Here is a 23,265-nt window from a genome sequence, read left to right as displayed (position 1 = left end):
TAGACACAAGAAAAAGAGAAAGAGAAAGAGAAAGAGAGAGAGACGGAGAAAGAAACAGAAAGAACATCCCGCCAAAAAGATTTTCATCGTACACAGTCTAAAAGACCCAGAATTATTTTATTTTTCACCCGTTTTTCAGTGACGGTCGGGACTGGGGCTCTTCTTGCGGCGGAGGCTGCCGAAGCGACGCTTGAGGCCTTCGCTGATGCGGCGGCCCGTCGAGTTGTGACGGCCGAGGCCGTGCTCGTCGGCACCGTTGACGGTGTGGCTAACGTTGGAGGACGAGGATTCGCCGACGGAGGCGCTCTTGCGGTGGCGCAAGCTCTTGGCCATGAGCGGGTTGCTCTCCATCTCGATGGCGTCTTCACGGCCGCCGTTGCCCCTCTTGATGTCGCGCTCGATGGTGTACGAGGGCTCGCCCTTGCCTTTGAGGTCGTCGGGGAGGTAGTCGATGAAGTCGTAGCGGCGGTAGGCGCCACCGGGGGCGTCGGGCTCGCGCATGAGGTCAGCGCCTTCCTCGTAGGACATGCGGTTGCCGCGGGCATCGACGCCGCCGCTGGGGATGGTGGCTGTGCCCTGGAGCGGGCGGTGATGGGTGAGGGCGTCGCGGATGAAGTGTTGCGGGGTGGCGGCCAGGGCGGCCAGATTGGAGTCGCGGACAGCCTCGACGGGCGAGTACAGCTTGTTCATGTTACGGCTGGCGAGGGTGGCGTCGTAGGGTCCGTCATGGTGGTAGGTGGGACCGACGGTGTCGAGCAGGTCGATGGTGTCGGCTTCAGAACAGTGCCTGCGGTGGCGACGGTCGGCGGCGCGCGTCTCGCGCCGGATCATGTCGAGTGGGCGGTGCGACATGTCGCCGGGGTAGCGCTGGCCGAGGGAGCCGGGTGGGCGGGGGGTTTGCTGGTGGTGATTGTGGAAGGGGTCGTCACTGCGGCTCCGGCCGTGCTGGTCGGGGTTACGGCGGCGCGGGCGGGACGCTGGGCCGGGTGCACGGGCGCTAGCGGAACGGATGGGGAGTCGGCCGCTGTGGTAGGCCGCGGTGGCGGGGAGAGCGGAGGGCTGCGCGGCGACGACGCTGTCGGACGCGACGGAATCGGGGGACTGGGGTGGTGAGACGAGGCCGCTGCGGTGTGAGCGGGCTTCCTCGTGGTGGGTGTCAAGGTTGGAGGTGCGGCGGGAGCGTGAGCGGCAGGCCGAGTACGGGTTGGAGGTGTGGTACTGGCCAGGGGACTTGTGGAAGCCGGCAGACTCGGGGGGCGTGGGGTTGTTGAAGAAGTTGGCCGAGGTACGTTGATCGGCCAAGTTGTTTTTGGTGGTGTCGTCGTCGTCGTCGTCACTGCTGGCGCTGGGCGAGTACTTTGCGAAAGCGCGGCGGTGGCTGCTGGTTTTCTTGGAGTCGGCGCGGCGGCGGGGCGTCGAGGGTGGGGATGCGACGGAGATGGGCCGGGAGGTGCGGAGGTGAACGTTGAAGTGCGAGGAGCCTGGGCCGGTCTCTTGCGAGGGCTCCGGAGCGGTCAGAGGATCCAGAATGTATCTCTTGGCCTGTTTTCGAAGACCAGAGAGACGCGCGTCAGCGATTGCAGCACTAAGTAAGAAGCAATACGAGCGACAAGGTTTCGGGGTGGAGATGCTGCGTATGCGTCTTGGCAAATGTGGGAAGAAGGTGTTGGGTGCGGGTAGAAGGTAGAAAAAAAAAGGTATTTGGGGGGAAGAGGAATAATTAAAAAACGGGCAATTGAATGGGGAATGCTTGGGATGTAATATAACAAGCAAGAGACCAAAAAAAAGCCGGGCTTTCAACGGCGAGACCGCCGCGGACGCCGCGAGGAAGCAACTGGTGACGTCGTGGCCCAAAAGAAAACAGGGGATCAGGGTCCACCATGTGATTGCGGGAACAAGACAAGGACCGAAGCAGCGGTAGTACTGATAGTACTGGTAGCAGCAGGAGCAGGGGAGTAGTAGATCAGTGGCTTCGCAACACGGCAGTAGAGCAGGGTCCAACTTTGGACAGCGCGCCGAAATAAATTGATGGGAGTGATGCAGCGATGATGCAACGGGGTGGGACGGAATAGTGGAGAAAGAACAGTGCTAGGCGCAACGCTTGCGGCAAGGATTGGCAATGAGCGCGATCGAGGAGCCATCTGAGACTTGTCGATCGGGGAAGAGAAGAAGGAAGTGGGAGGAGGACGAGGACGAGCCGTTGTCGGGGTGCCAAACGCGGATGCATAGGATAGTCGATGCCGGCCTATGGAGGCAAGGGAACGAGGAAGAAGAGGTGTCGTTGTGTGTGTGTGTGTGTGTGTGTGTGTGTGTGTTGAAGACTTACCCAGAGCTTGTCAGACGATTCATAGTCGGCCATTTTGGTTGGGTATGATTGGGGATGTCGCCGGGTGAGTGAGTAAGTGGAAGGTGGTGGTGGTGATGATGATGGTGCTGACGATGATGATGATGACGATGATGATGCTGTTGCCGTTGTTTGTGTATAACAAGTTATAAGTGACGGGATAAGAGGGTCCGTGTATTATCTAGGTGAGTTGCGAGAGGTTGACAATGTTTATAGGGATGTGGCCATGAAACGAAACAAGAGGGAAAAGATCGTGGATACGGGTGAAACGAAGATGGAGGGAAGGGCGAATAATATACTCAGTAGAGTCTGGCGCAGCCTCCCGAGCTCGGCAAAAGCACTGACGAGGATGAGGCGGCGGAGGGCGGAAGAAGAAATAGAAGAAGAAGCAGAAGCAGAAGACGAAGAGGGGGAGTGGGTGCCACTTGCAAGCCTCCCACCTGCTACTGAAAGTAACTACTTATGAGTCTATAACTATACGATACTCAAGGTGCCAGTAAGGCGGGGGGGGGGGGAGGGAGAGGGGGACCCTTGGTTGATGCTTATAACACATGGGACTCTCGGATTGCTAACAAGTATAGATTAGCTCTTTTCTTTTCTTCTTTTCGTCTTTGAATTTATAAACCCGAGCCACGTTGCAGCTGCATCCTTTTTTCCTTTTTCTTTTCTCATGAATCTGTCTGGTCGGCCACGGCGATGACGGAGATGGATCTAATAATGCTAGCCAAAGCAAGGTGGGTGGGCGGGCGTGTGGAGGCGGACAGTGTCGACAGTGGGGATGCGCCTGCTGGGGGTCAAAAGACTGACGACGGAGTACTTATTACCTAGTATACCAGTACTAACCTAGCACCAGTACGCTATAAAAAGTGACCAAAACGCAAAAATCCAACCAAAAGCCACGCAAGCCGCCAGAGATGAGGGATCACCGTGAATCCACTGTCTTTTTTTTTTACTGTTTAACTCAATATAGTCATCACACGGGCTTGTAGTTGTACTGATAGTTGCCCAAGTATGTAGGCATGTAGGTACAGACTTGACGTGTAGATGCCACCATTATTACTCAAGTAGTACTCTCAGCATCCGTCGCTGCATGTCTTTACCTGACCGCACTTCCAACTCACTTGCCCACCAACACCGTCTGACAATTTGACAAACACGTCTGACAACGGCCGAGACACTTTAACCTGCCCCAACTTTGACCTTGACAAAGAAACAGCTTCTATTAACTAAGCCAAGAGAAAAGTCATCATACACTGACGAGGCAAGAAAAAAAAACCCCCACACCCCTCGCCATGGCTTGCGCGTCCCTCCTCCTCCTGCAACTACGCCTTCCAGTCGACGCTTGCATGCCCACGCGCGCATGAGTCGGGCAGCGTTGCTGGGCCTGGACCCTTACCTACTTACCTACTCCAACCATCACCTGCTTCTTCTGGCCTTGCCTGGCAGCGAACATGTTTAGTCAAGTACCTAATGAGGTAGTATGTAACTGACCTACTCTCTTCTGACTCTCTCTCGCTGCGTCAGGTGAGCGACTCGCTGCGGGGTCTGCCAGCCTCACTCGCAGCAAACTGCAACCTTGTCAACATGCAGCCTGCAGCCCTCGGGCTAGAAAACAAACTAGATGCGTGCCCTGTCCTCCAAATACCGAGCCGGCAACAACACGGCTGAGCTAGAGATGTGTGCCTTTTTTCTTCCTTTTTTTAATTGCGTCTTGTTGCTGCCCATTCTTCTGCGAGCTGACGAATCGGCCAAGACTTCGAGGCCCATCGCACTGCCCCCGTACCCTTGCCATGACTACTTATTTGCTTGCTGATAAGTAAGTAACGTGCAAATACGGATTCAGACTCGGTAATCAATGACGGTCATCCCAGTGACATTTCCAACATGCTGGCGACTCTGAAAAAAAAAATCCACAAATCCTTGCTCGCGATGCAAAGGGACATCTTATCAACGCGACCCCCCGGCAACCCGTTCGACCCTCACGAAACTCTCTACTTTGGGCCACTGTTGATCTAGCTTACACTTTTAGGAGCAGCTTGTCGATATCCGGTCGCAAGCCTTCACAAAGAGCGGAAGAAACGGAAAAGCCGCTCAGCTTCATGCTCAACTCAAAACTCAAAACTTAAAAAAAGTACATCTCCCGCTCCATGCTCTACTTAGTAAAACCTAGGCTCGTCGTCCCGTCATCTCGAACCAAACTACTAGGCTCCCCGGCTTTCGGAAGGGGGGTCAGGACAACTTTGCAAGAAAAGAGTCATGCTTCCATCTCAGCCTCGCTGTACTAATCCCTATTCTGCCACGCTACCTCGCAGCCACCCAGCTGGGGCCTACTTTGGATCTACGCAGCCTTGTAGGCGGCTAACCACGGTGCCTAGCAGACTCCCCAACACCCTCAGTGACTCAATTGTCATGTACTCGGCATATGACGTTCAGCCGCATTCTGGCTTATAAGTGCCCGAGACTGAAAAGAAAAAAAAATCAAGAAAACCATGCCCATGAACCAACTGACCACGTCCACTTTGAAGCTTCCTGCAACGCATCGCGAAACCACATACGCCATGTATCAATAACACCCACCCGCACCACTCCAAACCCCCAATAAATACCACCTATCTACCACCAATGCCGCGACCGACCAAGGCCCTCGAGTGCCCCTCGCCGCCGAGCTGCGCGCCGGGAGCTGTTCTCGTCGAGACGCCGCGCCTCGTCCTGCGCCGCTTCAAGCCCGATGACGCCCCCGCCCTCGCCCGCGCCGCCAACCACCGCGCCGTGTGGGACGGCGTCCGCGACAGCTTCCCGCACCCCTACACGCTGGCCGACGCTCAGGCCTTTGTGACCCCGCGAGCCCTTTCGGCCGACACTCCGCAGCAGCAGCAGCAGCAGCCAAGCTCCTGTATCCCACAAAGGTTGCCGTGTGCGTCAAGGGGGAGAAGGAGAAGGAGGAGGAGGAGGAGGAGAAGGAAGGGGGGCGGGAGCCAGCCGGTGAGCAGCTCGTAGGCTGCCTCGGCGCCGACCCGGGCCAGGACGTCCTCTACCGCACCTGGGAGCTGGGCTACTGGCTCACGCCCGACGCCTGGGGCCGCGGCTACGCGACCGAGGCCGTCGGCGCCCTGCTGCGCTGGCTGCTGCGCACCTGGCCCGGCGTGCACCGCGTCCAGGCCATGACGCTGGCCGCCAACCCGCGCAGCGCAAAGGTGCTGCTCAGGTGCGGCTTCGTCCTGGAGGGCGTCCAGCGGGAGGCGGCGGAGAAGGGCGGCGTGCTGCAGGACTTGCAGGTGTATGCCGTGCTACGCCACAACGTACACCTGACAGAGGGTAACACTAGGCTGACGGATTCATCATGTCCAAAACCAAGCCTTGATTGAAAGACTGATAATAGTTACAAAAAAAAATAATCAACAAGAAACATGAATTGCTTGTGCTCGATCAAAGTAATGTCCATTGCTGTGTTGCATTGTGCGACAGTGCTCCCGGTAGGACCAAAAGTCCAAGGTCAATCATAGGCTCACCGGGGGGGGCTTTTTTTTCCCGTTGTCAAAAAAAAAAATGATGTCACACACCTCACACCCTTTCCCATTACAACATCATGCTATACCATTAGTAAAAAGACAAAAAAAAAAAAAAAAAAAACAAATCGCACCATCATGCAGTTTTGCGTCAAGTCGCAGGCGACAAGTGGCTAAGATCCAAGCACCAACCAACATTCATTTCCCTGGTGGACTTTTTATTTTTGAACCCTTATTTGCTTGATTCTTTCCCCCGCGAAAGCCAGCTGGGTCCGTTTGATGAGCCGGACGGACGAACAAGAAGGACAGGTGAGGGTAGGGTGAAAACTACAATGGCTCCTCTTGTCGAGTACTCGTCGTCGTCCGATGGTGAGGAGGGAGACGGTGCCCTCGTCACCCGGGGCGGCAGGCTAGCGGCCAAACCAGGGAAGAAAGGAGGAGCACCGGCGTCGGCAACCTTTTCCTCTACGGATGGCGAGGCCGTGCAGCAGCAGCAGCAGCAGTCGTCGTCGTCTATGCCGCCGCTTCCATCCGAATTTCATGATCTCTACGCCGCGACTGTGCGTCAGAGCACCGTCGACGACCCGTCACTGCACCAAGGACGTAAGAGACAGGTGCCGCACATCGTGGGCCAGTGGCCCAGCCATGTCTACATTGAGTGTACGTGCTAAAACTTGCCCTCTTCCCCCCAACGGCAATTGAAGAAAAAGACAAAAAAAGACAACGACTCATGCTTTTTACAGGGCGTCCCAATCATGAACAGCATGCGACTCTGACGCGGCTTCTCGCCAAGGTGCAGGACGGTCTGCACAGCGAGGTCGAGCTGCACCAGTTCATGACAAGCGACCTCGGCGCGCCGCTGCCTCTCCACGTCAGCCTCTCACGGCCCTTGTCCCTGCCCACCGCCGAAAAGGATGACTATCTACGGCGCATCTCCGCGTCGCTGGGTTCGGGCGCCGTCCGACCGTTTGCCGTGCGGCCACGTAGACTCGCGTGGTTCACGTCGCCCGACTCGAACCGCAGCTTCCTCGTGCTCGGCGTGGCCGCGACGGGGGACAGCGATCGCGGCGACAGTGACGACGACATTAGCAACGCGCCACTGATGGAACTGCTGCGTAAGAGCAACGAGGTGGCGGCGCGGTACGACCAGCCGCTGCTATACCAAGATGGCACCATGGCGACGGTGGCGCCGACGGCCTTTCATGTGTCTATCGCGTGGACTTTTGCGCGACCGGGTCAGGACCTGCACCGGGCGACGACGCTGGCAAACGACGACATGGTCGGAAGAAGCGCGCTCGACGAGGTGATGGGATGGAGGATCGTCGTGGACAGCGTCAAGGTTAAGATTGGTAACGTGGTGACGAGCGTTGCGCTGTCGGGTCAGGTGCCGGGCCACGACAAGACGCGTTTTCTGTTTGACGAGGCCTGAGAGCGAGAATGAGAGTTGCCTGTCGCCTTTTGTTGATTCTTGCTCTGCCTCTCACGGGAACTTGACAACCCCATGCTTGGAAATGTGGAGACTGTTTCTCTTGCATGGCGCATGGCTGGCAAGGCGTTTGCCCTGGTCTGCATGCACTATCGAATGAGGGGATAATCGGAAGTCTTATGGGGCTTTCGTCTCGTCGAGCACGCCACGAAACCTCGCGCGCGGGTTTTTGTCGAGTCGGTGAGCGCTGAGGCAAGTACATATACAGGGATTGTTGTTTGATGGCCGGGGGGAGCTTGTTCCCACCCCTCGTTCTGCTGTGGCAGGCAGCCTGTAACGGCAGCTATTTTGCGCTGTCGGTGCATGGCGGAAGTTGTGCGCAATTTATACTACCAGTGCATGCATGAATGAAGACGGCCGGTAGATGCATGACGGGTGCTGGGGACAAGAGAGGGTGTGAAATGCTGCGGGGTGAAGAGTGCCCGGCCAGGTGCATCAAGGACCATCCATGATGGCCGCTTGGTGTTGGGAACCAGTGGTGCCGCCCCAGTCTGTGTGTGGGCTACCTGCCTACCTACCTACTGAGTAGTGAGATGACGAGTCGGAGGGAATGAAGGGGCAGCTGACTAGAGCTAAATGGGGAAAGGGGAGAATAACAGATGATGTTGCGAAGCGTGTTTGCGGTTGGGTGTGACACAATGGTTATGAAAAAAAAATAGAGGATAAACAAGACTGGGTGAGTCGAGTCGAGTCAGAGAGGTGGCGCGCGTGTTGGTGGTGGTGGAGTTGTTTACAGTTGTTTATTACGGACACAAGTCGAGGGAGTCCGGATACGGATACAGTTGGCGGGGCTTAAACCAGCGGGGTTCCCCTGGGTCTTGCCGTTGGCTTGCCGTCCGTCCGTCTGTCGTCTTGCCGTTTTACAGGGCCAAGATGTTTACCTGTAATACCTGCATACTGATGATACTGGCACAAACTTTGGTGATTACACAGGCGAACGAATTCTGATGAGTTGTCTGGTACGAGCTGTGCAGCGACACGGATGGAACTAGATTTCAGAGTTTGAACTTGCACTACCCCTCTGCCACCTTTCTTTTCTTTGTCGATATTTGTTGCAACCTCGTGTGTTCCTGTGCGTGCTGCTACTAAGTTACGACGGGATATTTCTGCCGCTCTCGGGCCGCCTCCACTCTGTACGCGTCTGAAAAGAGGTAACTAGGTAGGTAGGTAGTTGTTAATCTGTAGTTGCGGATTACAGGTTGCTGCAATTTAAAATAAAAACAAGAAAAAAAAAGAACATGCATGGGCGGAGGGACCTGCACTCTCTTGACAGCGGCTTCCTGGACTTTCTCAGCTTTTGTGCAACTCTTTTTTTCAACAGAATATATAAAGTTGCACTCATCAACCTTTTGATTTTTTTTTCTTCTTTGCTTTTTTAAACAAGAACGCACCTTTTCCTATTTACCGGAACGAAACGATTTTGTTCTTCTCCCAGCAAAAAAGGAGCACCTTGTTTGTCCTCTCGCTTCAACGCCCACCACGACCACCCCTCTCCTCTCCTCTCCTAAAACCCACGAATAGCTCGCCGTGCTTTCTTTCTGCCTTTACCGCCCGCCACCCTATTTTGCCTGCCTGGGCTGTCCTGTCTCCGCGCGCACGACCACCTTTGCTGCACGACCACCACCATCGACCATCGACCACCGACCACCGACCACCGCAAAAAGTCCTCCTTCTACTCTGTGCAGCGGGACGGACTGTGCACAGCAAAAACACGCATCCTACGGCCTCGAGTGCGTCATCGGACTGCCTTGTCGAGTCTTTGAACGAGCTTGGCCTCTACCTTCGTTTTCTTTTCTTCTTGTCTTGTCTTTTTTTTTCTTCTTCTTCTTTTCCCTTGTCTTTTGTTACCGACGACGACAACGACGCTCGCCCCGCCCCATCCATCCCTTTCACCAATTCTACGCGGGGGTTCCCCAATTGCTGCTGCACAACGTACGCCCAAGATGGACATTGACATGAGCCGCCGGAACAAGAGGCCGCGTCCTCTCTCCAACGAGGAACGATCGCGTCTCGAAGAATTCGTCGAATCGATCCACTACTCCAACAGGTACGCACTGCCCACCCTTGCGCGGCTGTACCGGCAACCCGCGCGCACGCTGACCCAACGCTTGCAGATACAGCGACAGCGAATATGAATACCGTCACGTGCAGCTTCCCAAAGCCATGCTCAAGGCCATCCCAGAGGACTACCAAGATGCCTCAAAAGGAACGCTCAAGCTGCTATGGGAAGAGGAATGGCGCGCTCTGGGCATCACACAGGTTTGTGCCACCAGCTGGCGGTTTGCTGGCCAAGTTCGGCGTCCGAGATTGTTGGCTAACCAAAACACCAGAGCCTGGGATGGGAACACTACGAGGTCCACGAACCCGAGCCGCACATTCTTCTCTTCAAGTAAGTCAGCAACAATGCGACGCCCTACGAAACCACCCATGCCAACTAACAAACCTCTTGTAGGCGCCCAATCAACTACCAACCCCCGCAGTGAACCGAGAAAAACAACCCACAACAACCGCATCGACTCTTGTACGAACAGTCTCGATCGAGCCTGTTGCTTGGCTAGCTTGTGGGAAATATGAAGCAAGCTCCAGCCGGGGCCGAGACTCTCTCTCTCTCTCTCTCTCTCTCCTTTCCGATTTGTCTTTGCCATTTATGCCCCCGTCACGATGTTATGGACTTGCATGTTGTGATGATTTCTTTTTGGTCTGTGGGAGGCGCGCACCTGTCACTGGCATGGGAGCCGGCGGGACGTGCCATGGCAAAAAGCTTGACGAGCCTGTCTGATGTTTTTCTTCTTGGTCTCAAGACCGCTTGCTTGTACGCGCGCGCGCTCGAAGCAAGATTGAAGAAGTGAGAAAAAAAAAGAACCTTTTTTTTTCTTTTGGGTTGTCCAATCTCTGCCGTTGACAGCTTGCATACCGTTTTGTACAAGGATAGCAGTGGATTTGAAACTAAAAAAAGGCAATTGCTGGTGATGCTATCCCGGCCTAAGATTGCTGGGCTGTTTGCATTGTGCGATGGGGCTCGTCTGGGAGCTTGGACAAGGACGAGCAGACATTATCTTACAGAATGGGAAGAGGCATGGGACAAGGAGAAGACTATATAGCGTTATTTATGGTGAATTGACGATGCATGAAAAACGTTTGACATGCCCGGGGACAAGTACTGAGTAGCTGGGCGGAATTTCTGCGCGCGGCGCTTGCAGGGCTTTTTTTTTTTTTTTTTTTTTGCGATGGCTTGTTTACGCCCCACTGGTACTCGACTTTGGGCGCACCACCCACGAACTCTGTGCTCTGTGCATGCAAGTAGAGTTGCTGAGCTGGTTCGGTTTGTTGCGTGGTGCGATTCAAACAGCAAGGGTCAGCAGCATCTCGCCATGTGCATGGAGGCCTGGTCGAGAAGTATAGTGCCGCGCATGGTTTGACAGCAACGTCAGCTGTTACTCAGTACGACGGAGACGAGTCCCTGTTCTCGGCGGCTAGAGCCCGGCCAGGTCGCAGTCAATCGTGTGTAAAACCACGCCACTTTTGGCAGCGAGCAGGCACATCGCCTGGGGCTTGACGGGTTAACAGACGGCATGACGAGAAACAAGCCGAAGAGGCTGTGGGAGGCGTGGCATGATTCTGCAGGGTCATGGGCCTCTGCAGGTCATCCGGACTCGCTGGCCTTTTGAGAGCGAGGGAGGGAGAGAGAGGGAGGAAGCGGAAGACCGGAGGAGCAACACGGAAGTGGGCGTTTATTATTCAGGGACATGACCACAATTTACCTATTACATGGCCGGAGGGTGCCCATTTGGAAGTGGGCCGAAGGAAGAGGCCATGTAAGCAGCAAGTTGGCATGGAACAAGTACCTACTCAGTAGGTTAACTTGGCGTGTAGTTTAATAAAGTCGGGGGAGAAATTGAGTGGTGGCCGACGAGCCGAAGGTTACTTTGCTTATAAAAGGGACAATGACAAAGACTATTGTGATGCCAGATTGTTACCACGCCGCGCGGGGCACAAGATAGACGACTGCGGTTCTCGACTCTGGTTGCCATTGACCAAAAGGCCACCTGCCTACTCAGTACCGACCTTGGTACTTTATTATTAACCAACTCCAGATTACCGGTAAGTACGGGGTAATCCGTACTTACTTGCAAGGCAGTTCATTCCTTGCAGCAGCACTCTCAAAGTACCCGGCACTGGGGCCTTCCATAGTTGGACTAGGGCCATGTTCTTGGGCTAGCCACCCGATCCACGGCCCCATTCTTCTGACATCCCGACATCCCAAGTCTCGAGCCAGCCAGCGTGGCATCAACTTGAGTTGGGGGAAAAAAAAAAGCTAAGAAAAAAAGAAAGACAAATCCCCTGGCCTCTTCTTCCTAGACACATCCACGATCCTTTCCTTCTCCCCATCTCCCTTCTCCCGTCGTCTTCTCCTCGAATACCCTGCCGCGCGCAACTGTCAAAACCCCATCTGTCGCACCACTACAACCACGACTTCTCAAAGCCTTATTGCTCGGAATGTCAGCCTCGTTCAAAGCCAACAGCTTATTAATTTAGAGCATACATTACAAACTCCCTCCCTTCCTCCCACCTCTTGAACCACTCTCTTCAACCTTTCTCCCTCTCATTCCCCCGCACTCTGCTCATCGGCATCGCATTCTCCAATGAAGCCTGCTGGCAAGCTCTTCTTCCTCTCCGTCTTTGCCCTCTGGGCGACGCCGGGGACCTGCGCCGGCACCTCCAAAGACGGCTGTCCGGTATGTGCACGCGCCCACTACGTCATGGCAACCAGCCGCGCTTCTCTTTTCTCCCGTTTCCTTCCCGCTGACCACTGCCGCCAAACAGATCTCGCCCAAGGCCATTGTCGACGACGCCTGCGTGTCCTACGCCACCCTCGACAAGCTCAACGCCCGCGTCAAGCCCGCCGTCGACGACCTCACCAAGACCACCGACTTCTTCTCCCACTACCGCCTCAACCTCTTCCACAAGTCCTGTCCCTTTTGGGATGACCAGAACGGTCTCTGCGGCAATATAGGGTGTGCCGTCGAGACCCTCGACAACGAGGAGGACATACCCGACGTCTGGAAGGTCAAGGAGCTGAGCAAGCTCGAGGGGCCCCTCGCCAAGCACCCCGGCCGCGCCCCCAAGGAGGAGCACCGCCCCCTGCACGGCGAGCTCGGTGAGAGCGTCGGCGAGAGCTGCGTCTACGACCACGAAGACGAGTGCGACGAGCGAGACTACTGCGTCCCCGAGGACGAGAGCGCCTTCTCCAAGGGCGACTACGTCAGCCTCACCAAGAACCCCGAGCGCTTCACCGGATACTCGGGCGTCGGCGCCCACATGGTCTGGGATGCCATATACCGCGAGAACTGCTTCCAGCGCAGCTCCTTTCCGCGCTCCGCCGACGTCGGCATCTCCCAGTGGCCACGAGGCCCCGCCGCCATGGACTTCAAGCAGGTCATGGAAGCTGCCGGCCGCCAGGCCCAGCTGGACCGCGAGCGCCTCCGGGAACCCGAGACCCCCTTTGTCGCCAGCACCGGGCTCGAGTCTGACGACGAGTGCCTCGAGAAGCGCGTCTTCTACCGCGTCGTGTCCGGAATGCACGCCAGCATCAGCACCCATCTCTGCTGGGACTATCTCAACAAGACGACCGGTCTCTGGGGCCCCAACCTCGAGTGCTACATGGAGCGCCTCCACGGCCACGCCGACCGCATCAGCAACCTCTACTTCAACTACGCCCTGGTGACGCGGGCCGTCGCCAAGCTCGGGCCGTACCTGCAAAAGCCTGCCTACACCTTCTGCACCGACGACGCGCGCGAAGATGCATCCACCCGCAGCAAGGTCCTCAAAGTGACGCAGCGCGCGGCCTTGGTCCCCAACATCTTTGACGAGAGCGTCATGTTCGTCAACGGCGAGGGCCCCTCCCTCAAGGAAGACTTTCGCAACCGCTTCCGCAACATTAGCCGCCTCATGGACTGCGTCGGCTGCGACAAGTGCCGCCTCTGGGGCAAGGTCCAGACCAACGGCTACGGCACCGCGCTCAAGGTCCTCTTCGAGTTTGGCAAGGACATTGGCACCAGCGAGGACGCGCCCGTACTTAAGCGCACCGAGCTCGTCGCCCTCTTCAACACCTACGGCCGTCTCACCCAGTCGCTCATGGCCATTGGCCAGTTTCAAAAGATGGCCGCCGAGGCCGAGGACCAGAGGTTGGCGGCGAAACTGCTCGCCGAGACGGCCAGCGATATTCGCGAGCCGCTGAATCACCCGCTGACTGACAATCCGGACGAGGATCTCTCGGATGAGCTGGTGGATCTTATTCGCAAGCAGAATCGTGGTTCGGCGGGCGACGACTGGAAGTCGCAATTCGACCATGAGCTGGCTCTCTTCAAACTGGCTGCCCGTGTCGTCTTTACTGGCTGGATCCGCGCCCCCTATTACTTGTATGTCTACCCGCTGCGGGAGTACTCGGAAACGCACGCTTTACTAACAGCAACTAGTGTCAAGGTGGCTGCCTTTGAGGTCCTGAGATTCCTGCGGTCGTGGATGGGTTTGGGCACTGCCGAGCGACCTTACAACTTGCGCATCCCTAACGTGGATCGCCCCGAGCTGTAAAGCAGTAGCAAAGAGTCACCGAGACTCAATCGTATTTGCTGCCAGCCTAGGACAAATTGGCCGTTGAATACTCTCTTGACCAACCGGTGACATAAAGCTTCGGTGATGGCCCGAGCCTCTGCATCCATTTGCGTTTGCGGGTGGATAAACTGATGGCATGACCACTTTTCCTACTCATCGGGTCGCTACCACTATCGAAAACAGTTACCGGCATCGCATGTTTGATCGTGCACCAGCCAATGAGAGCTTTGCGACTGGCATAATCGTCGAGGCACTAAGTTGCACCCGACTCGCCGATAGAAGATTCCACCACACCGGTCCTGTTCCTGGGGTTTCCGGCGGGCCGCACATGCCGTAATCGATCGAGTATCGAATATCGACGGTAAACGCTCATGGCTACATGGAATCTTTGATGAGAAGTATCAGGCTCGTATTTCGTCGTCCCTGTCAATTACTAGACGCACTTGCCGAGCCTGTGCTACACACAGATGAGCGAGGAAGTCTGCCGAACATAGCGGCAAAAGCGACAACAGCAGCAATGGCAATGACAACGCATACTCACTCCACTCCACTCGGCTAGGAAGAGCCTTGTCGTGACTTGTTGGATTACGTTTGGCATGGAGGCCTCCTTCTAGCTACGATTTCGTACTTGCATATAGATTACAGCGCCGAAGCATCTTTCAAACGCTAGTGACTGCAGAGCTGTGGCGTTTTCTGTTTTTCTCTCGTACCTGTTTATTTCTCATTGGCATTTGCATCGTGGGCGTTATTTCGGCGTTGACCATGGGAGTCTTGATGGCGAAACTCTAGACTTTGCCAGCATAATTATTCTTTATGAGTATTTCAAAGCGCTGTAGCAAATTGATTTCATATTTTCATTTTTTTCATACGACTACATTGCTTACTTTCTCAATCAAAGTCCCTGTCTTTTTTTTCGTAAAGGAAAATATTGCGAGGGCAAACTTTTGGACGGTTGTGCACGCGATAATTGGCCGCAACGGGCTGGCTTCCGTCGACGTAATCGGGCCCACTGGCGGCGGCGGGAGGGAGCTCTCACTCTCAGCCCATGTTTACCCAAAAGTCAAGCGTCAACTTCGCAACAACAGCAGAGGCCCATCACGCATCACCAGAGCCACAGCAACTGCGCAGCTCGCTCGACTCCCCCGCCGCCTTCCTCTGCTGCTGCTGACGGCTGGACATTGCAAGACACGGGCGCACGCATCCCAATGGCCGCGCCCGTGCTATGAATCAGCGACCCTCCGCCCGGCACGCTGCCCATGCCTGCCGCGCAATACCACCGTCACCACCACTACCACCACCGCCGCCGTCGTCATTGTCATGCCGTCGTCTACGCTGCCCGCGCCGCCGCCCGGACGGCCGCGGCTGCTCGCCCAGAACCGCAAGCTGCGGCACCTCCGCGGCCTGTCTCTGCGCAACCTGTCCTTTGCGCCACCCGCCCACATCCTGCGCTCCGCCGACGACGCCGACATATTCCTCTCTAGCAGTCTTGGCCCTCACGCGAAAAAAGGAAAGCAGAAGCAGCAGCAGCAGTCACAGTTTGCTGTCCTGCAGGAGTCGCAAAGCGACATGACGGGCGGCGGCGGCGGAGGCGGCGGCTCGCCGTCGCTCCATCCGTCGCGTTCCTCGGAAAACCTGACCGGCATGAGCCCTGCCAGACGGCGGAGTGGTGGAGGCGGAGGCGGAGGCGGAGGTTATCGCGTCGGGGCGCCGCCAATCCAGCGGCGTGCGAGCCTGAGCAATGCCCACTCGAGCCCGGCCAGCCGGCAAAAGAGACTCGAGGACCTGGCGGACGAGGCGGTCGGCGACGTTTTCTTCTCCCTGCACGACCCGGCGAGCCCGGAAGAGCCAATATACATTAGCGAAACAGGGGAGCGATCAGCGGTATGATTGATTTCAAGTTTCACCGGAGAGGCAGAGGAAAGGGAAGCGGGGGAGGGGATGTTGCTGTTGGAAGCAGCTTTTATTGGCTAACACGATGTTTCGCTTTTGCGGCATAGAACTTTGACTTTCGATTCTTTAACCTATCAGCGTGCCAATCCGCCGTCGCACGCGCCTGCCGAGTGCTGGTCCGAGTATGGACACGCCGTCCCAAACACAGTACCTGGAGCTTCCTCCTCGAGGAGCTCATCGACCTCCGCAGGCTACACTTTATATCCACCACACTCAATCGCGAGTATCGCCCCAACGCGCTCGTCTTCCACCTCGAGGATGGCGTGTACTCGCTCGACTTCCCGGAGCGCATCTCCGAACCGCGCCGCCCGAACCCGCGACCCGCGACGACGTCGTCGTACAATGCGCTCATGAAGCTGGCCAATCTCGAGAGTTCCCTGCGCGACGCCGAGGAGACGCAGCGCGCCGTAGCGCAGCAGATGAACGGGCTGATCACGGCCGACGAGCCCGGCGCCGACGGCGACGGCGATTGCGCCGACGCAGCGGAAGAAGGCGTGGTGCTCGCCAACAAGTACCTGACAACGCAGCGCCGCCTGAACCGGCAGTCGGAGAAGCGTCGCGACGAGCTACGCGCGTCACTGCGCGCGCGTAGGGATGCCATCGCCGAGGGCCGGGCCCTGCAGCGCGCCCGCGCCGAGGACATGGTCGGCAACAAGGAGCGCCTGCTGGCATCGCGGCGGCTGCTCGAGGACACGGAGCAGCAGATCCGTGGCCAGCGCCGGCGCATATGCGCCGACCTCGCCGCCATCTTCCCCATCACGCCCGTCCCGCGCGCACCGCCGCTGTCGTTTTGCATCTGCGGCATCCCGCTGCCCAACTCGGTCTACGACGCCGCTGTCGCCCGCACCGTCGGCGAGGACGCCCTCTCCGCGGCCCTCGGCCTCGTCGCGCTGCTCGCGCGCCATCTGCAGTTCTACCTCGCCCACCCGCTGCCCTACGCGGTGGCGCCCGTCGTCGGCTCGCGGTCCTACCTCCGCGACGACATCTCGCACCTCGTCGAGAGCGGCGGTGGCGGCGGCGGCAAGACGACACCAACGACCATGACGGCATCAGCCGAGGCGGCCCGCCGCGAGTTCCCGCTGTTTCTGCCGCGCGGCGGCTCCACCACCGGTCAGTGGCGCTTCGAGTACGCCTGGTTCCTGCTGAACAAGAATCTCGAGGCCCTGTGCGCCGCCCAGGGTCTGCGCGTCGTCGACATCCGCCACACGCTGCCCAACCTCAAGTACCTGCTGTACGTCGGCAGCGCCGGCAGCGACGAGGTGCCGGAGCGCAAAAGGGGCGGCGTGCGCGGGCTCTGGGCCGGACGGCTTGCCGCCGCCGCCGCCGCCGCCACTGGTGGTGGTCGCGCGCCCTCGGCCTCGTCGCTCTCGCCGCTGCTGCCCCGTAGCGACGACGTGAGCAGCACCGGAGGGAGCCGCCCTGGGAGTGCAGACAGCGAGGCCCACGCGCGGCGCGGCGACGTTCTACGCTCGGCGGCTCTGGCGGACGAGCCGCAGCAGCAGCAGCAGCAGCAGCAGCAGCAGCAGCAGCAGCAGACCCCGCTGGCTATGGGATGGGGCATATCCGGTGCCGGAGGCATGAACCCGGACTTTGCGCTGCCGTTCCAAAGTCCCGAGACCAAGTTCACGCTCCGCACCAAAGGCCTGCGGGAAAACGTCGCGGGTTAATAACAACACCCAGCCACATACCAGAAGAAACTTAGATAAGCGAGCTTTAAGAAAAACGAAAGAAAGTAGATGTACATAGCACTACAAGCGACACAACTCAGGGAGAACATGAGGAAAAAAAGCGGTCGTGTAGAGCAAGAATCTCTCAATCGCCTGATTCTGGTCTCTCTGTTATACATATAATACGTTAATCTTACAATGAATGACTTTCCAAGTCCTTAACTCCCGCCCCCGCAAAAAAATTTAGAATAAAATCAAAACGCCAATGTACGCCTGCTTCATGTATAGGGATGCCAAAACGATACATGGCGTGTTTCTACCTGTCCGTCTTGACAAACTTGACGCTCTTGCGCCGCTCACGCTCGCCCGTCCCTGGGACCCGGCCCGGGCTTGAGCTCAGTATGCCCCCGGAGCTCGGCGAGCCGCCTTTATTGAGCGCTTCGCGCGCCATACCAACGGCTTTGCTCTGCGGTATGTCATAGCTGTCACTGCGCACGCTGCGGTCGCGCCCGCCGGGGCTGGACCGCCGACTACCCGCGGCGCCGCTACCACCAACGCCACCGCGCAGCTCGTCCCGGGCGCGGGTGCTATCAAGAGCGACACGGCCAAGCTCGTCCGCACGCGCCGTAACCAGCTCTCCGCGGTACTTGCCCGGCAGGCACGCGTGTCCGCAGCCGTCGAGCGGACAGCAGCCGCCGCTAAACTTGGTCGGCTGAGAGTTGGGATCGTCAGCCTCCATGGCGCCGTGCCAAATCTGCAGGCAGGAGGCGTGTCCGCCGTGCGCGCATCCTGGGCAGAACCACCACCAGTTAGACACCCACTGGCCCGAGTCCGTGTCTTCCGAATCGAGGTCGTCGCCAGGGATGTGTGAGGGGACCTCTGCGTCGCGGTGGTTGCATATCGCACAGGGCGCCATGACGGCGCGACAGCGCTCGCAGGTCCAGACAGAGTCGCGACCGCTGCTGGGGTCAACTTCGCGTGGCTTTCGACATGAGGAGCAGAGCAAGCCAGTCTTGACACCTTGCTGCGCAGGACCAAAGATGGCAGTGTAATTCTCGCCCCAGTCAGGCATGCCTTCTGGCCACCCTTGAATGCACAGCTTGCGTAAGGAAGATGCTTCTACAAATAAGCTCATGCGCATCAGTCGCTGGTGATGCTGCCGCAATATGCCTCGTGCCAGGTGTGTGTCAATGATGTCATCTGGAAGTAGCGGCCGGAGAAGCAGTACCATGGCGGCCGCATTGACGGCTGAGGAGCGACATTCAAAGTCAAAAGCCCTTTTAAGTGAAAGATAGGGGTCAAGAGCAGCTGGCACTGTGTGGTCTCCCTTCATGTTTAGAAAAGTAGGGTCATCAGGCCATGGTAGATAGTCGGCCTCGATAATATAAGACCTGGGGTCGTTGTAGTATGATGCAACCGGGCTGCTCACGCTATTAACGGGGCTGGCAACAGGGTCGGCGGGCGCTGTAGACTGCTGGAAGGAGGCGTTTTGATCAGAGTCAGACTGCGAAGCAAAGGAGAGTTGAGATGGATATGCGTCGTCTGTAGAGGCAGTTGTTTGCGAAATCATGAAAACATCCTCTGGTGAGTCAGTCGGCTTTGACTTGAGCACCTGTGTATCACCATGGATCCTAGGCTCGAACTGCGTTTCAGCGCTGCCACTGCTGTTTTTCAAAGAGTAGGCAGCAGCATGATTCTCGGTGCCTGCAATTTCTACAGATGAGGACTGTAGACTCCGCTGCTTCGCTCCAGACGATACAGAAAACATTTCGGCCATGCTATCCTCTGAATCGTGGCGAGAAGGCTTGATTCGTGATTGGCGCCGATCAGCTGCTTCCTTCGTTTTTGGCTCTGGGACGTCAATAGCCTTTGAGAGTGCTTCAGTATCGTAAAAGTCATAGCCTTCGGTTATGGATACTTCGGAAACCTCACTTTCTCGGCTGTTGTCTGAAATTGCATGAGAGCTTCCTTGTGAAAACGCCGCATCCTTATAAGTGTGTACGGAGGGCCCTAGGTCGAAGCTCTCTGGTTCAATAATGGGTGTTAATTTCTTCCCGTGCTGGTAGTGGCCAGTTTCCCATGTATTGTTGAGCATCGCATCGGCTGGCCGCGCGATAGGGGTGGGTACATTCGATGTACTCTCTATCTCCTCTGATAGAAGCGACCGCACTGCATGCAGTCTACTATCTATACTGCCTGCATGAGCAGATGGTCTGCGTGGCGTCTCTTCGCCATTGTGACTAGTTCCATAAATTTCAGGTGGCTTGAAAGCGTTTGCGGATTTTGTCCCATCCACTTGTATCTTTTGGAACCGCGATGATCTTGCCTCACAGTGGTAACTTGCCCTCTTCTTCAGCAGAAGATCCATGGCAAACGCAATTACGCGCCATGACTGAGATAGTCTGTACAGACGTACATTTTCTGAAGCTCTCGAGAATTCCTCCAAAGCTGTCCCTACTCGTTGAGCAAGAGTGGCTTTATCGTCTCTGTTTGGTAAGACGCGTTCCAGTATCTCAAGATAGCTTGCTGTGAGATACTGATAAACCGGAACTTTGGTTGACGCTGGCAATTTACCCGAAGACATTACTTGCGGTGATTTAAACATGCCAGTAACACCAATCGACAAATCAAGCCCCAATACATTCTTACCCTCATCTGAAAAGCTATTACTCGACGGCGGTGTAGTGCTCAGTAACTGTCCAGACCGGCCACTAAGTCGACGTCGATGGGCCAACTTGCGCCGGGGGCCAATAAAGGTGCCCAAGACATCTTCTTCGGAATCGCTTTTGCTCCCGCTGAGCATATATGCGTTGGGACTGGAGCTATAGGTCGGGCGAGAAGGAGTCTCGCTGTGATGCATAATGGGACGGGGACGGCTTTGCTGCGCGCGTTCATCTAAGAACATGACAACATCGCCTCGCGGTGAAAATGCCATGGCCGACGTGGACAGTCTGTCAATGGACTTGGGTGCATATGCCACGTCACACTGGTTGAAAAACCCATCTTGACCGACAGTCCAGAGCATATCCTGATCTCGCCAAAGAAGGGCAGATGGCGAGGAATCAAAGCGTTCGATTTCTTTGTATGGCATAGTCGGCCGGGCCAGATCCCAAATGTGGACGACCGATGCACCATAACGTTTGTTGCTGCTTTCATCGTAGCTTACTGCAACCTGGGCTACACGACGGGTTTGCGCCGTAGCAGACCATAGGCCAGGTCGCCAAGCGAGACATGACACCGGCGCCGGGGTTGTGATAGTCCACTTTGGCTTTTGTCGCTTGTCGCCTGAAGCGCCCAAGTCCCACACATGAAGTTTTGAGTCCCATCCTGCACTGATGAGGTGGATCCCATCAGGATGCCACGCCATTGTAGAGCATGACTTTTCATGGGCATTAATTCTCAGCACTGGTCGTGACGATTGGCGGACATCCCATTTCAGAACAACACCTCCCTCCGTGCAGCAGGCCATCTCATGTCCGACTCGGGGCGACCACATTACTTTCCTAATTGACTCATTGTTTTTCAAGGGAGAAAATCGTTGTCGAAATGTCAGAATACCCGATCGTGTAGCAGTTGCCGCGGAAACATCAAAGACGCGTGCTATCCCGTCTTGACTGCCTGCTAACAGCCAGCTCTTCAAATGTGGATTGACATCCAACGAATTTATTTGGCGGCTATCCTCCTGAATTTGTATGTATTCGAGAGGGTCAGAGCCTCCAGCATCGATCCGAGACAAATCATAGCCGAATATCCGCCCAGTGGCGCAAGCCGTGAAGACTGTGCCATTTTCGTGCCATTTGACGTCACGGATATTGAGCTGATCAGCCACAACATTCGCTCTGCTTCCGGAAGTCTTCTGCGATGTAATCGAAGCCCTAATGTCAACCCCGTCGCTAAAACTGAAGCTATGTTTCCCCACGCTGTCAAGTACCAAGGTCTTGAGTATGTGCGGTCCGCCCAGGACGGCGGCGCGCCCGTCAGCAGAAACATCGAGGCAGGATATTGGTGCAGCTACTGGGTGCACAGCGTTTTGCGATTTTATCGGCCGATAGCTTGTGGGTGTGGCAGAACTGGTGCTGGGGGCAGTCACATCGCCAACGGAAGCATCGTTCGCGGGCTTCCCCAGCAGCTTGCGCATGATTCGAGACTCGCGATTATACATTGCTCTAGCCACGACATTTGGCACACCATCAAGGGCTGTTCAGCGACTAAAGTTGTCCATTACTCCTCGTGTTTTCGGGTCGGAATCGATGAAATCGCGTCAAGTTACGTGGAGATGATGAAGGTTGCCCAACCCTGGAAAGTTGAGGTGGGGATCTCGCCGGTGAGCTCCTGTGGGGATCATTCAGGAACACCGGCATTGGTCGAATTTGCGAATTATCAGCACTACTCAATACTCAGTACAGCAGCCTCTCTAGTTGTTTCCGACCCTCCTTGTTTCGACATTCTCTTATTAGATCAATGATTATTAATTGTCCAGAATTGCCACACTTCATGGGCGTTTAGTTCTGCTCTCATTTGTGTTCCCGGCGGACCGGTTGTACCTAAAGTAGAGCCAGTAACTCCCCGAGGGACCAAAATCCAGTCCGATAGTGTTCATAGTGAAACTCATTCGATCATGGCGGATTGTCATATTATTTAGTTCCAAGCTTACAAGGGTCATCACGGTTATGCTCCGTTCAATAGCGGCGGCGTGCCGTGGTGTAGAATGCCGCACATGCTTAGCCGAAGGTTTTGGGCGATGCATCGTGATATATTGGTGAGCAGAGGCGATATCATTCATCTTCGGTTTCTAGTGAACGTCAGCATAATTATTGTGACCATCGCTCATCCGTAATCGTACCTATTAAGTCGCGATATGCGCGCCGATATGTCTCTTGGTACTTGGCTCGAAGTGCCTGCATATCGGCTTGTAGATATTTGGGGGTATTGGACAGCGCCAGAGTTTCATTTCTCGATGTCCACATCGCCGTCAGCATCTTTGTGCTCGGGGCTCCTGCTCCTGCTTCGGCTGCGTCCCGACCGTCGCCCAGCACCCCTTCCTCCGCGCCCTCCCTTGCCAGGCGGCGGCCGTACAAAGGCAAAGTCTACCTGTATTGTCTGATCAAGCATTTTGGTATCGTTTGCGCCGTCTATGGCGGCTCTGGCCTCCTCCAAAGTTGCGTACTCGATCAGAGCATAACCCTACCTTGAGTTAGCATGTCATCCTGTTCTGATACACTCTGCGAGCAGAGGGGGGCTTGCCTTGACATAGCCGCTTCGACGATCCAGATTTAAGTGCAAATTTTTCACCTCTCCGAATTCGCCAAAAGTGTCCTGAATCGTTTCCTCATCTGCTTCCTCGTGAACGTTTGTGACGATGATAATCCAGCCCTCAATGGACCGTACCGCGGTCGCTTTTTCGTGTGTTTGCATCAGCGACTCATCCTGTGCAGGAGCAGTACCTGCGGCATCGATATCCATATCCGTGCTGGCCATTCTGTTTGCCGTTTGGTACTGCAACTGGCGAAGTGATTCTTTCGCTAGAAATGTTCTTGAAGCTAAGCTCCAGCACAAATGCGTCACGTGATCTGTAAGTTGCGCGAGGACATTAGCAAACAGCGTGGCAGCTAATATTGGTAAGTACCTGGCTACTCTAAAATGTCAGGGCATAACTAAGTATCTGTGAAAATGCGGTATCTGAATCAGTACTCCTACAGC

General features: G+C 56.1%; 8 protein-coding genes across 8 annotated transcripts; 5 read left to right on the top strand and 3 right to left on the bottom strand.

The window, feature by feature from the left end:
- Window positions 1-135: 135 nt before the first annotated feature.
- V2A60_003120 (uncharacterized protein) lies at window positions 136-2,359 on the bottom strand (the record flags this gene model as incomplete). The annotated part of the gene is made up of 2 exons (XM_083254461.1): window positions 136-1,542; window positions 2,327-2,359. 2 exons carry the CDS (start codon window positions 2,357-2,359, stop codon window positions 136-138), a joined length of 1,440 nt encoding a protein of 479 aa, XP_083110587.1.
- A 2,607-nt stretch (window positions 2,360-4,966) lies between these two features.
- Window positions 4,967-5,709, top strand: V2A60_003119 (GNAT family N-acetyltransferase; the record flags this gene model as incomplete). Its single annotated transcript, XM_083254460.1, has 2 exons — window positions 4,967-5,176; window positions 5,251-5,709. 2 exons carry the CDS (start codon window positions 4,967-4,969, stop codon window positions 5,707-5,709), a joined length of 669 nt encoding a protein of 222 aa, XP_083110586.1.
- Window positions 5,710-6,182: 473 nt separating this feature from the next.
- On the top strand, window positions 6,183-7,279 carry V2A60_003118 (phosphoric diester hydrolase; the record flags this gene model as incomplete). Its single annotated transcript, XM_083254459.1, has 2 exons — window positions 6,183-6,510; window positions 6,594-7,279. 2 exons carry the CDS (start codon window positions 6,183-6,185, stop codon window positions 7,277-7,279), a joined length of 1,014 nt encoding a protein of 337 aa, XP_083110585.1.
- Window positions 7,280-9,279: 2,000 nt separating this feature from the next.
- V2A60_003117 (cyclin-dependent protein kinase regulatory subunit CKS1) lies at window positions 9,280-9,819 on the top strand (the record flags this gene model as incomplete). Its single annotated transcript, XM_083254458.1, has 4 exons — window positions 9,280-9,383; window positions 9,451-9,595; window positions 9,667-9,725; window positions 9,789-9,819. The coding sequence occupies 4 exons, from the start codon at window positions 9,280-9,282 to the stop codon at window positions 9,817-9,819; spliced, it is 339 nt and encodes a 112-aa protein (XP_083110584.1).
- A 2,160-nt stretch (window positions 9,820-11,979) lies between these two features.
- On the top strand, window positions 11,980-13,927 carry V2A60_003116 (ER oxidoreductin; the record flags this gene model as incomplete). Its single annotated transcript, XM_083254457.1, has 3 exons — window positions 11,980-12,072; window positions 12,161-13,755; window positions 13,813-13,927. The coding sequence occupies 3 exons, from the start codon at window positions 11,980-11,982 to the stop codon at window positions 13,925-13,927; spliced, it is 1,803 nt and encodes a 600-aa protein (XP_083110583.1).
- A 1,338-nt stretch (window positions 13,928-15,265) lies between these two features.
- V2A60_003115 (uncharacterized protein) lies at window positions 15,266-17,565 on the top strand (the record flags this gene model as incomplete). Its single annotated transcript, XM_083254456.1, has 2 exons — window positions 15,266-15,829; window positions 15,946-17,565. 2 exons carry the CDS (start codon window positions 15,266-15,268, stop codon window positions 17,563-17,565), a joined length of 2,184 nt encoding a protein of 727 aa, XP_083110582.1.
- A 316-nt stretch (window positions 17,566-17,881) lies between these two features.
- On the bottom strand, window positions 17,882-20,932 carry V2A60_003114 (uncharacterized protein; the record flags this gene model as incomplete). The annotated part of the gene is made up of 2 exons (XM_083254455.1): window positions 17,882-19,512; window positions 20,215-20,932. The coding sequence occupies 2 exons, from the start codon at window positions 20,930-20,932 to the stop codon at window positions 17,882-17,884; spliced, it is 2,349 nt and encodes a 782-aa protein (XP_083110581.1).
- A 1,580-nt stretch (window positions 20,933-22,512) lies between these two features.
- V2A60_003113 (uncharacterized protein) lies at window positions 22,513-23,043 on the bottom strand (the record flags this gene model as incomplete). The annotated part of the gene is made up of 2 exons (XM_083254454.1): window positions 22,513-22,749; window positions 22,858-23,043. The coding sequence occupies 2 exons, from the start codon at window positions 23,041-23,043 to the stop codon at window positions 22,513-22,515; spliced, it is 423 nt and encodes a 140-aa protein (XP_083110580.1).
- Window positions 23,044-23,265: the final 222 nt, after the last annotated feature.

The sequence above is a fragment of the Cordyceps javanica genome, chromosome 2, assembly GCF_051103115.1.
Source record: "Cordyceps javanica chromosome 2, complete sequence".
Classification (NCBI taxonomy): Eukaryota; Fungi; Ascomycota; class Sordariomycetes; order Hypocreales; family Cordycipitaceae; genus Cordyceps; species Cordyceps javanica.
This window is presented reverse-complemented; position numbering and strand designations above follow the sequence as displayed.